Source organism: Euleptes europaea, chromosome 13 (assembly GCF_029931775.1).
Source record: "Euleptes europaea isolate rEulEur1 chromosome 13, rEulEur1.hap1, whole genome shotgun sequence".
NCBI lineage: Eukaryota > Metazoa > Chordata > Lepidosauria > Squamata > Sphaerodactylidae > Euleptes > Euleptes europaea.
In genome coordinates this window covers 57,214,665-57,228,140 of record NC_079324.1, presented here as the reverse complement: position 1 = coordinate 57,228,140, position 13,476 = coordinate 57,214,665, and the positions used below count along the sequence as shown (strand labels likewise).

The 13,476-nt window shown below is 48.7% G+C and overlaps 1 protein-coding gene across 2 annotated transcripts in view; it reads right to left on the bottom strand.

The window, feature by feature from the left end:
- RIMBP2 (RIMS binding protein 2) overlaps positions 1 to 13,476 on the bottom strand; it is an 88,588-nt gene that overhangs the window by 50,632 nt on the left and 24,480 nt on the right. For both annotated transcript variants that reach the window (XM_056859884.1, XM_056859883.1), the window contains exon 6: positions 13,054 to 13,258. In XM_056859884.1, the coding sequence (XP_056715862.1) occupies positions 13,054 to 13,258 (205 nt within the window). The remainder of the gene's footprint in view (positions 1 to 13,053; positions 13,259 to 13,476) is intronic.

Sequence of the window (13,476 nt, the reverse complement as noted above, 5' to 3'; positions counted from 1 at the left end):
AAAACGCATGGTCGCTTTATCCTCCTTTAATCCCTGTTTTAGCCAGGATCAAATGCACATTAGGCGAAACGCATGTGTTCGATCCTGGCTGAATCCTGGCTGATACAGGGATTAAAGGAGGATAAAGCGACCATGCGTTTGGCGAAAACGCTTGGTCGCTTTATCCTCCTTTAATCCCTGTTTTAGCCAGGATCGAATGCACATTAGGCGCAACGCATGTGTTTGATCCTGGCTGAATCCTGGCTGAAACAGGGATTAAAGGAGGATAAAGCAACCATGCGTTTGGCGAAAACGCATGGTCGCTTTATCCTCCTTTAATCCCTGTTTTAGCCAGGATCAAATGCACATTAGGCGAAACGCATGTGTTCGATCCTGGCTGAATCCTGGCTGAAACAGGGATTAAAGGAGGATAAAGTGACCATGCGTTTGGCGAAAACGCATGGTCGCTTTATCCTCCTTTAATCCCTGTTTTAGCCAGGATCGAATGCACATTAGGCGCAACGCATGCATTCGATCCAGGCTGAAACAGGAATTAAAGAAGGATAAAGCGACCATGCGTTTTCTCCCAATGTGTCAGTGGACTGCTGAGGGAACCCGATTAATGCTCTCTGTTTTGCCACACCATGCTGCAGTGCCCTGTGCCTCAGCCCAGCATGGCAAATCAGGGAGCACCAGGCCAGTTGCCTTGGCAACAGGCGTACATGTCCCACCCACCCTTTCTCCCGACCAACGGTGAGGGAAAGTGACTGGCTTCATTTGCATGTTCTGACGTCATACGGCCAAATCTGGTTGGCTGTACTGGGCTGTGATGTCTTTGTATCCGTGATGTGATCCATGATTGGCTGGGACGAAGGAGGAGGAAGGAAAATGGTGCTGGAAGAATACAGGGGAATTTGTGGTTTCAAAGGTTCAAAAAAAGGGGGCGGGGATATTCTTTGATCGAATCCCTTATCTATACTTTGTATTAATTTTATATTAGGTATTGATTTAATAATGTTGGATAGGATAAGAACAAGGTTAAAAATAATATTGGGATTAGCTCCGTTAGCAAAAGTTTATACAATTTATTTCTAGATGGAAGAGGGAGAGGGGGAAGTCATTTTACTGTTAATTTAGTGATATTATTATTATTATTATTTTATTACTATTTAGTATTGGATACTCTTTCTATGTTGATATATTAAATGAAGAAAATAAAAAAAATAAAAAAAATGGGGGCGAGGAGTTTGACTGGGTGTCCAGGGCATTTAATACCCCCCCGTCATAGAATCACAGAGTTGGAAGGGGCCATAGAGGCCATCTAGTCCAACCCCCTGCTCAATGCAGGATCAGCCTAGAGCATCCCTGAAGCTTGTCCAGACTCTGCTTAAAGACTGCCAGTGAGGGGGAGCTCACCCCTCCCTAGGCAGCTGATTCCACTGTCAAACTAACTCTTAGGCCATTTATGCAGGGTCAATTTTGATGCTCGCTCAAAGCTCTTTTTTAAAACGCGACTTTAAAAATGCCTATTCACGGTCCCGACGCAAAAGGAGAAATTCCACACACACTCCACGCTCGCCTGCTCCTTCATTCCTGTTTGCATAGTCATTAGCATGTGCACAGCTAACACGCCGCTGTTATTTTGCATGGTTCCTTCAGGGGATTCTTCGCGGCAAGGGCAGAGCAAACACCAAAGGTCCCGTTAAAGGGGCTCTTAAGTAATGCGAAGCAGGTATGCGCTGACTTCGCAGTCACTTCTGGAATGAAGGTTCAGCGTGAAAAATTAAAAAAAAATATGTGGGGCTATTCAGCCTGGGACGCGCTGCTAATTACCATGCATAAATGGCCTTACTGTAAAAAAAAAAAAAAATCCCTAATATCCAGCCGGTACCTTTCCTCCAGCAATTTAAACTCATTATTGCGAGTCCTACCCTCTGCTGCCAACAAGAACAGCTCCCTGCCCAACAGGAACACAGGGAGGTGTTCCTTTGGAATCCCTCGCTTTGCCTATCAACATTTGGCATTACTCCCACGGTATTCCACAACATGGCTGCTGTCGGCTCCCGGCATCTGAAATGTTATGATATGCAGAACCTCTGAGACGCAGGTCACTATTTTACAGCTGCTCTGAGAAATCGCATCTGTCACAGATGGAGGTAGGGAGGCATCCCGCCTGGCTGAAAAGCATGGGAAAGACAAATCCCTGCTGGGCCAGCCGCCATCCAGCCTTGCAGGTACACAGAGGCTGACGGGTCTAAGCTAGAACTCCAGTGGGCGAGAAAGAAAACGTCCCTGGATAGCAGGTAGGAAAAAGGAGAAGAAGGTAACACACTCCAGGGTCAGTCTATTTCCCAATAACTGACCCTACAAAGTCCATTATAAGCTACATGGCCAGTCTGCCCCTGCCCCCAATATGCAGGCGTTTTATGTAGGAGGTCTAAAAAACGAACCAACCAACAGCAGGGTCAAAGGGCCATGAAATGAGTACTGAGTGAAATGTAATTATGCAAAATCCAAATCTAGTCAAAGACTGCTCTCTAGTTATCGAGATTAGAAAGAGATTGTTGAATTACAATGAAGTTCAAGTCAATGCATTCTCCTGGACTGAATAGAGATCTGGGATTCCTGTCTCACTACCAATGCTGATTTCTCCACACCTACTACCTCTCTGCATATCACACCTAATCCAATCACGCCTGCTAATGTCATTGACTTGCTTTTGACATTTACATTGCCATTGTGTGTCTCATTCACTCTTCTCTTCTTAAGGATGGATGGACTCACGTTCTAGTTGTATCTGAAGAAGTGAGCTGTGGCTCACAAAAGCTCACACCCTGCCAGAAATTTCATTAGTCTTTCTACCCAACCTTGGGTACCCAGCTTACAAAAGCTTATGCCAGAATAAATTTTGTTTTTCTCAAAGGCATGACTGGATTCCTTTCTTAGTATAGTAGGAAATCCAAAGTGCCAGTTCCAGGTAAGGGGGGGAGGAGAGATAGCGTGAAAACTTTAAATGACTCTAGGTCCGTTTGCTGCTCATCATGAGGCCCACAGCCCTAGGAAGCAGGAAGCATTTGAATCCCCGCCTCTTTACGCACCACTTTGTGATTGGCTGTGAGAGAAACACAGCTTCTGTGTCCAGTGCTTTGCCTTCTGCACAGAGATTTCAGTCGGGCTGAGCTCAGGGGAAAGGGAAGAGTCAGGTTAACAGAGGAATGGGAAGACCCGGACACTGCGAGGGCTGGCAGCGAGGCCATTTCTAATGGACGGAAAACTCATGCAGAACTCCAAGGAACAACCCAGTCAGGCCAAGGGCGAACGTGAGTCCATGTACCCGTGCATAAATGACCCACGACACCTTAGACGAAAGGGCAGTGCGTTGGTGAAAGAGCACCATAGGGGGCAAGGAATTGCATGTGTGAGTTTCCATACAATCCTGAAACAGCAAATTGGTTTCGCGAGCTGGATTCGGGCCCAAGGTTCAAACCAGCCAAATTCAGCTCTGACCCCCGAAGTCACACACACGCCCAAGGGCTTGCAAACTGTAGGCTGGTAGAATTAAAGCACAAGCAAGGAAGGCGGAGAGAGGTTTGGAGATCTGATTATGTCAGCACTGTCCTAAATTGTACTCTGTGGCTTTGCTACAGCTGCCACTGCCAGCGTAATTAGGCACAGCTTGCTGTTTGCCGCTTCCGTATTGGCGGCTCCCAAGGAGCAACGGTGCAGTGTGGGGGAAACAGTGTAGTACACTTCTCCCCCACCTCCTACCCAAAGGTCCTTCTTTATCGAAATGCTATTTTGAAGATGTAGCTTGCGGCAGAATTTTGTAAACGCCTGCTGCCGAATGCTGAGTAGGGTTCCCAGGTCCCCCCTCTCCTCCAGCGGGAGGTTTTTGGGGCAGAGGTGAGGCAAAGATTGCATGCGGGGCCGTGCTGACGTGATCGCATCACTTCTGGTTCGCACCCGGAAGGGTCGCATCGTAAGGGCCTTTTACCACCCAAACAGGAGTTTGAGTGGTAAAAGGCCTGTTGAGATGCGGCGCTTCCGGGTGTAAATCGAAAGTGACGTGCCGCAGCGGGCAGGCGAGCGTGCACACATTGCTCGCCAACCCTCAGCTGGTCGATGGGCAGCCAGGTGGATTGGCGGGGTTTGCCCGCCACCACCTGGCACTTGGCACCCATAATGCTGAGTAGCCGGAGGGACAGAATAAAAGACACAGCACCAATATGCCAAACCGTGCTCTGGGGTACAGGCAAACGTTTTCTGCCTTACTCGCACCTCTTGTCCTCCTAACGTACATCTTGGCTTGTGTGGAAGACCTATGGCTTCAGATGCAGTCTACTGGCCATCACTTTGAACCCCCTGGAGTGCAATAGCAGCTGTAGGCTCCTTAGTCTGCGGCTATGATTCATCTACCCAATTGGCTTTAATTACACAATTGCGATGGCTCAGATGCGCACTCTGCATTAAGCATGACCCCATCCCTGGAGGATGTCGTCAAAGCCCTCTGGACTTACAGAACTGAGGAGGAGCCACCCTGAAGGCCTTCTCATGAACACATGAACCCATAAAGCTGCCTTATACTGAAACAGACCCTTGGTCCATCAAAGTCAGTATTGTCTGCTCAGAAAGGCAGCAGCTCTCCAGGGTCTCAGGCAGAGGTCTTTCACATCACCTACTTGCCTGGTCCCTTTAACTGGAGATGCCGGGGATTGAACCTGGGACCTTCTGCATGCCAAGCAGATTACCACTGAGCCACGGCCCCTCACCCCTCATGCTCCCTGTGGCACTTCCATTCAGCTGAATCAATCAGTAAGCGATCATGATTCAGAAGAAGAGGCTGACGTAAGCAAGATGTGGCTCTCTGCATGCAACAGTCATTGAATACCAAAATTCCATAGGTTGTGCTCGAGATCCTGGAGAATCTGAAGCTAATTTTGGTATCACAGCACTGAATCAAAGACCGGGGTGAACCAGAGAAATTTAGCAGAAGCATGTCTGGTTTGCCCCTGAGTCCCATTACTGTTTTAACTGAGGAGTCTTTGGGAAGGGCTGTGGCTCAGTGGTAGAGCCTCTGCTTTGCATGCAGAAGGTCCCAGGTTCAATCCCCAGCATCTCCAGTTAAAGGAACTAGGCAAGTAGGTGATGAGAAAGACCTCCTCCTCTGACCCTGGAGAGCCGCTGCCGGCTGAGTAGACAATGCTGACTTTGATGGACCAAGGGTCTGATTCAGTATAAGGCAGCTTCATGGGTTCATGTGTTCATGAAAGCCCAAGGGCATGCCATCATGCCATTTAAGGGGTATCCAAAACAACTCACGGAACTCCTACCGCAATGTGCACTAAACTGAACCCCCCTGAAGGCTAGGAAGTCAATACCCTTAGTCAGAGCAGAAGGGCTCATGTGCTACCCCTGCCACCCACCCAGCACTAGGGGTTTGGCAGGGGAGGCTATCAGCCGGGATCCCTGACGTGGAAGAACGGGCTGTGTTTATGCAGTGATTAGCGTCATGCAGAAATGAGATTTTTCGGCATGGAATCCTGTGTGCGGACATCTGCTAGGCAGAAAACCCTCCCACTCACATGGGGCCGATGTTCCTTTTTTTAGCCTGCTCAGCATTCATGAACCTTCTTTCCTTCTGTCCAACCCCACACAAAGCAGCTGGAGGGGAAGGATGCCCCTGGCTCTCCTTTCCTGCCTGCACAACCCAGCGGCAGAAAGGATGCTATTACGACCTGTAAGATTGGCCTCTGTATTGGGGGGGGGTGTCCCCCGCCATTTCCCTGCCATCAAATTTGAAGAACAAGCCCTGGAGCTTCTGCCCCTCCAACATTTGAAGAGCTCAAACCGAATTTTGCACCTGAAGCGAATTTGGCCCCATCGCTGCTTTTAACATGAAACTGGAGAAACTGTGCATCAGCCTGCCAGGAACTAACCTGAATCTATTCATGCGGCCTTGGAACTAAAACAAAAACCCTCTTTCGAAAACGGGGTTTAAAAAGTATATTTTCTCCATGGAAACGTGGAAAAATAGTTCATGCAAATAGCTGACCTGCGCTGGCAGCAACGTTGCAAATTGCTTGAGTTAAGCGGCTAAGGAAATAACCCGTACAAATGAACCTTTCTCCCCCCCCCATTTTGTGTACTGTATTGACTTCATACTCTGAACAACATTCACTTCACCCATTAAGTTTCTCAGACATAAACTAGAATAGAGTGAATATTCTCTGTTTTGTTCCTTTTCTCATTCTTTTTTTATTTTGGTCCCCCGTTTTCAACTGTTGGCTTTGTAGAGTCTTTTATAGTATGCACATACGCCTCTTGCATGCATATTACTACATATAAGGGTCATACACCGACACACAAATAACACGCTCACAACATACTTCTTATGGGGGTAAATCCTGCTGTGCCGAAACAGAAAATGGTACAAAAATGCGTTCCAGCCTGGTAGCTGTGATAGCTCTGTTGCAGCCAAAATAATAAAAACTTGTAGCACCTTGAAGACGAACAAACGTATTGTGGTATCAATTTGTTAATCCTTAAGCAGGGCTGCTCGAGAAGGGGCTAGGGAGAGGAAGTTCCAGAGGTCCTAGGGACCCTTGGAGCCAGGCAAGGTATGTCCGGCTGTCCTCAACCAGGGCGGGGCTTTTTCAGCCCTGGCCCCGGCCTGTTGGAACTCCTTTTCTAATGAGACAAGGACCCTGCGGGACCTTAAACAATTCTGCAGGGTCGCAAAAATACCCCAGGGCCTGTTCTACCCGGCCTAGAGGACAGCTACAGTTTTACATCTGTGCTGGCTTCCCCCACCCCTTCTCCACTGTATTTACATGATGGATTGAAATTGAACGGGGGCCCTGGTTTAGGATTGCCAACCTCCAGGTACTAGCTGGAGATCTCCTGCTATTACAACTGATCTCCCGCCGATAGAGATCAGTTCCCCTGGAGAAAATGGCAGCTTTGGCAATTGGACTCTACGGCATTGAAGTCCCTCCCCTCCCCAAACCTTGCCCTTCTCAGGCTCTGCCCCAAAAACCTCCCACTGGTGGCAAAGAGGGACCTGGCAACCCTACCCTCGCTGTTTGAAAGGGGTAGTGGTTCAATGCATGAGCGCTATCTATTATTTATCTTCTGGTTTGTTGTTAGCCTGGCTTTGACCGGGGAACGAGGGAGGGGTACAAATCTAATGAAATAAACATACAAACAAATAAAAAAATATGGTGACCAAAGCCATCTTGCCCTTTCAGAGTCTTGTTCTGCCCCTGCCCTTAATGCAAATACTTCTCAGCATGACCAGCAAACAGAGAGAAAGCGGCATGGTGTATAGCCCGAGCTCGTCAGATCTCAGAAGCTAAGCAGGGTCAGTACTTGGAAGAGAGACCACCAAGGAAGGCTCTGCAGAGAAAAGCAATGGCCAACCACCTCTAGAATCATAGAATCATAGAGTTGGAAGGGACCACCAGGGCCATCAAGTCCAACCCCCTGCACAATGCAGGAAATTCACAACTACCTCCCCCCTCCACACCCCTAGTGACCAGAAGATGGCCAAGATGCCCTCCCTCTCATCATCTGCCTAAGGTCAAGAATCAGCATTGGTGACAGATGGTCATCTGACCTCTTCTTGAAAACCTCCAGGGAAGGAGAGCTTACCACCTCCCGAGAAAGCCTGTTCCACTGAGGAACCGCTCTGTTAGAAAATTCTTCCTAATGTCTAGAGGAAACTCTTTTGATTTAATTTTAACCCGTTGGTTCTGGTCCGACCTTCTTGAGCAACAGAAAACAATTCGGCACCCTCCTCTATATGACGGCCCTTCAAGTACTTGAACATGGTTATCATATCCCCTCTCAGTCTTCTCCTCTTCAGGCTAAACATACACAGCTCCCTCAACCTTTCCTCATAGGACTTGGTCTCCAAACCCCTCACCATCTTTGTTGCCCTTCTCTGGACACGTTCCAGCTTGTCTACATCTTTCTTAAATTGTGGTGCCCAAAACTGAACACATTACTCTAGTTGAGGCCTAACCAGAGCAGAGTAAAGCGATACCATCACTTCGCGTGATCTGGACACTATACTTCTGTTGATGCAGCCCAAGACTGCATTTGCCTTTTTAGTTACAGCATCATACTGCTGACTCATGTTCAGTGTTTGGTCTACTAAGACCCCAAGATCCTTTTCACACACACTACTGCTCAGACAAGTCTCCCCCATCCTATAATTATGCATTTGATTTTTCCTACCTAAATGCAGAACTTTACATTTGTCTTCGTTGAAGTGCATTTTATTAGTTCTAGCAAATTTCTCCAGCCTGTCAAGATCATCCTGCATCTTGGCTCTGCACCTCTGCTCCTCACTTGCCTTGAAAGTCCCTTTCTGGGGTCGCCATACATCAGCTGCAATTTGATGGCATTTTGCACACATAATATCAAAGGACAGGGAAAGGCAGCATTGTACAACCAGATCTCGTCAGATCTCAGAAGCTAAGCAGGGTCAGTACTTGGATGGGAGACCATCAAGGAAGGCTCTGCAGAGGAAGGCAATTGCCTCCAATGTCCCTAGCTGGGGTTGCCATATGTCGGCTGTGACTTGGACGGCACTTTACAAACACACACACACACACACACACACACACACACACACACACACACACAGCCAGCAGGTGTCGTGGTTAAGAGTGGTGGTTTGGAGCGGTGGAGTCTGATCTGGAGAACCAGGTTTGATTCCCTGCTCCTCCACATGAGCAGCGGAGGCTAATTTGGTGAACTGGATTTGTTTCCCCACTCCTACACACGAAGCCAGCTGGGTGACCTCGGGCTAGTCACACTCTCTTGGTCCCACCCACTTCCCAGGGTGTCTGTTGTGGGGAGGGGAAGGGAAGGTGATTGTTAGCAGGTTTGATTCTCCCTTAAGAAGCAGAGAAAGTCGGCATATAAAAACCAACTCTTCTTCTTCGTCTTCTTCACACACGACTAGCAAGTGTCCAGTGGAAAAAGAAATCGTTCGCTGAAGATGCTGCTGCAGTGTGACAGACTTTTAAATTTAACAGTCTCAGGATGCAAATTAGCTGCTGGCGCTTAAAAGTGTATTTGCACAAGGCAATTATATCCACCATCCAACTCATATAATTACTGATGGATCAATTACGGCCTATTCCAAATGCCTGGGAGACAGCATTAAGCCATCCTCTGTATCTGATGAAGTCAGGCCGATCAGCTGCACCTGGAAGACAGTTATCTTTTTTTTTTAACAGAATGGATTTTGATGGGCTGAAGCTGAGAGGTTGCTCTTTTCTTTTCTTTTTTTTACATGGTGGATTTGGGTGGCAGAATATAATCCGAATGCTGAAAGTAAATCACGGACAAATTCTAAATTTGACACCATTGCAGAAGTCTCCTTTAAACACGGCACCTACTTGAACATTTTGCTTTTGGAATTAATTCCCAGGAATGCTTTAAAAAATTAAACGTTAACTCAGCACCAACTGCAGATTTTGGCGGGCTCTTAGGAGCAGGGTGTCTGGTCCCATCTATCACAGTTCCATGCTCTCTTTCCCCTGACTGTGGTGTGGTCCTTGTCCCCCCTCCCATTATGACCATCTTCTCTCCTAACTCTTCCCCACCATCCCAAATTGAAACCACGATGAAGGGAGCAAAATGCAAAGTTCTTGCTCCCCTTCCAGCCCTGCCGTTGCCATTGCTGGTGGATCCAAAAGGTGTACGAAAGAATCACTGCTTTGTTCCTTCCATAAAATGGGAGATTGCCCCCAAGTCATAAGAACATAAGAAAAAGCCACGCTGGATCAGATCAAGGCCCATCAAGTACAGCAATCTGTTCTCCCAATGGCCAACCAGGCGCCTCTAGGAAGCCCACAAGCAAGAGAACTGCAGCAGCATTGTCCTGCTTGAGTTCCACAGCACCCAATACACCAGGCACGCTCCTCTGACTCCGGAGAGAACAGGCATGCACCATGATCAGCATCCATCTCTACCAGTAGCCATTAACATATGAACACTTGAAGCTGCCTTCTACTGAACCAGACCCTTGGTCCATCAGTATTGTCTACTCAGACTGGCAGCGGCTCTCCAGGTTCTCAGGTAGAGGTCTTTCCCATCACCTACTTGCCTAGCCCCTTGAACTTGAGATGCCGGGGATTGAACTTGGAACTTTCTGCATGCCAAGCAGATGCTCTACCACTGAGCCACAGCCCCTCTCCTCTCCTCCATGAACATGTCCACTCCCCTCTTAAAGCCCTCCAAGCTGCCAGACATCACCACATCCTGAGGCAGGGAGTTCCACGATTTAACTATGAGTTGTGTGAAGAAATGCCCCCTTTTATCTGTTTTGCACCATTGCTGGGCAGGTCGGAAGAGATGCCTGGAGAAGGCAGCAGAGCATAATTCTGCTGCCCTCAGCTTCCTCCACCCCTGCTGAGAAGGCTCTTAATGGGAAACAATAGCTCAGCTCAGCCTCTCCGATTCAGGAAAGGCCCTCTCCCAGGTAACGGGCCTTAGTCACTAACCCAGCCATGCCAACCCCTCCTGCTGGCCAACTTTTTAAAAATCCTGCCCTCCCCCCACCATCACCACCACTCCTCCCATCAAATTCAAAAGGCTCCCCACCTGGCAACAGCATTGAAGTTAACCCCCCCCAAAAAAAAACCATCAAGAAAGACTTTAACCATCTCTAGGGTCGGCAGTAGGGGTTGGGAAATACCTGGAGGTTTTGGGGGTGGAGTCTGAGGAGGGTGGGATTTGGGGAGGGGAGGGACTTCAATGCCATAAAGACCAATTGCCAAAACGGCCATTTTCTCCAGAGGAACTGATCTCTATCGCCTGGAGATTAGTTGTAATAGTGGGAGATCTCCAGCCACCACGTGGAGGTGGGCAACCCTAGTTGGCAGCTCTGAGTTGGGAAATACCAGGATATTTTGGGGGGGGGGCGGAGGTTTGCGAGGTTTAGGGAAGGAGTGCAAGGTTTGGTGAGGGAGGGACCTCAGCAGGGTACAATGCCACGGAAACCCCCCCCCCTCCAAAGCAGCCATTTTCTCCAGGGGGAACTGATCTCTGTAGTCTGGAGACCAACGGTGATACTGGGAGATCTCCAGGCCCCACCTGGAGGCTGGCAACCCTATACCATCTCCTGCAGCACCTCTAATGTGGCCCTGAGTATTGAACTGGAGACTCCCCAGTCGGTAGCATTGGCTCTTCATCGCTGCTATGCACCAGTCCTTGCAATTGCCCAGGCCTCCACGAGCGCGTGCACATTTAGACGTGCCTGCAAACCTTTGGGCTGGGTCCAGTAAGTGTTCCAGTACACACAGGAAGAGAGATGTCTCCCCTGCCTTCATATACATCAATAGCTGAATAAGCCCCGCTTGCTTATTCAGCTCTCATCAAAGCTGCGCGAAACAGACTCGAGCACACCAATCAACGTGCTGGAGCGCTTCCAAGCGTCCTCGGATGACCCATCGCCCATGATGCCACCGCAACCCTCGGAAATAATGTATGCGCTAAAAGCAAACCAGTCGGCTGATGTTCAGCTAGTTAGCAGAAGCTGCCGCTGACAAACAGAAGAGATCTAGCCAATTTCCCTCCCCCTCCTCCCCAATAATCCATTTTCTGCACTCGTTTGGGAAACGCACAGAGAAAGGGGGTGGGGGGATAACCAGCAAAGCAAGAGAAGACCAGACTGCAATGAGTCAAAAACAGCGTCTTTCATTTCTAGGTTCTTACTTAACAATCGGACGCAAAAGCCATCTACGAGATTCATGGGAAATGGGATTGCCAGTGAAAGGTTCACGACTCCCCAAATGCTCTTAGGAGATCGTATAAGTCTTTCATTATTGAAGCAGGCATTGCAGGGTGGTTGATTTTAAGGGCTGATTTAGGGCAGAAACTACCAACGACTCCTTCTGCACAAATCCCACTGATTATAGACAAGAAAATGCTATCAGAAACCCTCTTTCTAGCTGTGCGTCTAAAGTCCAGTCTGTAGAATCAGGATAACCACATTACAACCCTGATAGCAATTTCAGGAGAACAGCTGTGTTGGTCTGTGGTAGAAGAGCAAGATTCGAGTCCAGGATTGCTTTACAGACCAACAAGATTTCCAAGGTATAAGCTTTTGACAGTCAACGCTCCCTTTGGTATTTCATTAAAGGAGTTTTGACTCTCTAAAGCAGGGGTGTCAAACATACGGCCCGCGGGCTGGATCCGGCCCCTGAGAGCTCTTATCCGGCCTGCGAGCCAGCCATCTCCCCCCAGCCCCGATCTGGGCTAGCAAGGCATGGCCCGGCCCAACCAAGTGGCATTTATGTCACATCCGGCCCTCGTAACAATTGAGTTCAACACCCCTGCTCTAAAGGTTATACCCTGGAAATCTTGCTGGTCTTTAAGGTGCTATGGGACTCGAATTTTGCTCCCTGATCCTGAGAGGAGCATACCATTTCAGACTGCTGCGAGAGTGGTAGGGAAGTAACTGCTTAAAGCATTCCTCTATGTAAATGGAACACACTGTGTTTGTAAACTAGAAATTCAGGAAGATGAGTTTAACCTATCCCTTTTGCCGACTTAAGAGGCCCATTGCACACAGTGGTAAGCTGTAGTACTGCAGTTCAAGCTCTTCTCACGACCTGAGTTTGATCCTGATGGAAGTCGGTTTCAGGCAGCCGGCTCAAGGTTGACTCAGCCTTCCATCCTTCCGAGGTCGGTAAAATGAGGCCCCAGCTTGCTGGGGGTAAAGTGTAGATGACTGGGGAAGGAAATGGCAAGCCACTCTGTAAACACAGTCTGCCTAGTAAACATCAGGATGTGACGTCACCCCATGGGTCAAGAATGACCCGGTGCTTGCACAGGGGACTACCTTTACCCTTGTCGACTTACTTACCTTCTGAGTGCGAAATGTTTGGGGTTTTTTAAACTAGCAGCAACACATGCCTGCTACATTCCAGCAAAGCTATAACTTGTGACTACTAACAGGAATAGAATTCAGGAAAGGCAACACCATAAAAGTGGGTTGAATAGAGCTTTCTGAACTCTTCTGTTGGAGCAGTCTTGAACCAAAGGGCGTCTTCTTACCTTTGCCGAGGGAGGTGGCAATTCCGTTCATTAACCGGGACAGGGATTTGCTAGGGGACCCGGGGATGTCCGAGGCAGCCAACGTGTTACTACTCAGGAGGTCAATCTTCCCAGCTTGCTGCCGAAACCTTTCCAGTTCCTTGGAGAGGAGATTAAACTGCTCGCTCTGTGTCCGACATTTCTCTTCTAGCTCACGGACCTTGGCCTGGACAATGGAGAATAAAAGGGGGGTTCATCTGTGTAAGACCACAAATACGCGCATGCGTCCGTCCAGATTTCAAAGGGCCCAGGCACCCAACACTTTGTTTGGTCGCGTGAGCGAGCCCGGCCGTCCCTGTTTGCCTGGGCAAATGTAATGTGTACGGTGGATGATCTCTGCCTACGGGACTGGTCACATGTTTTTTGGGGGGGCATGTAATCCCC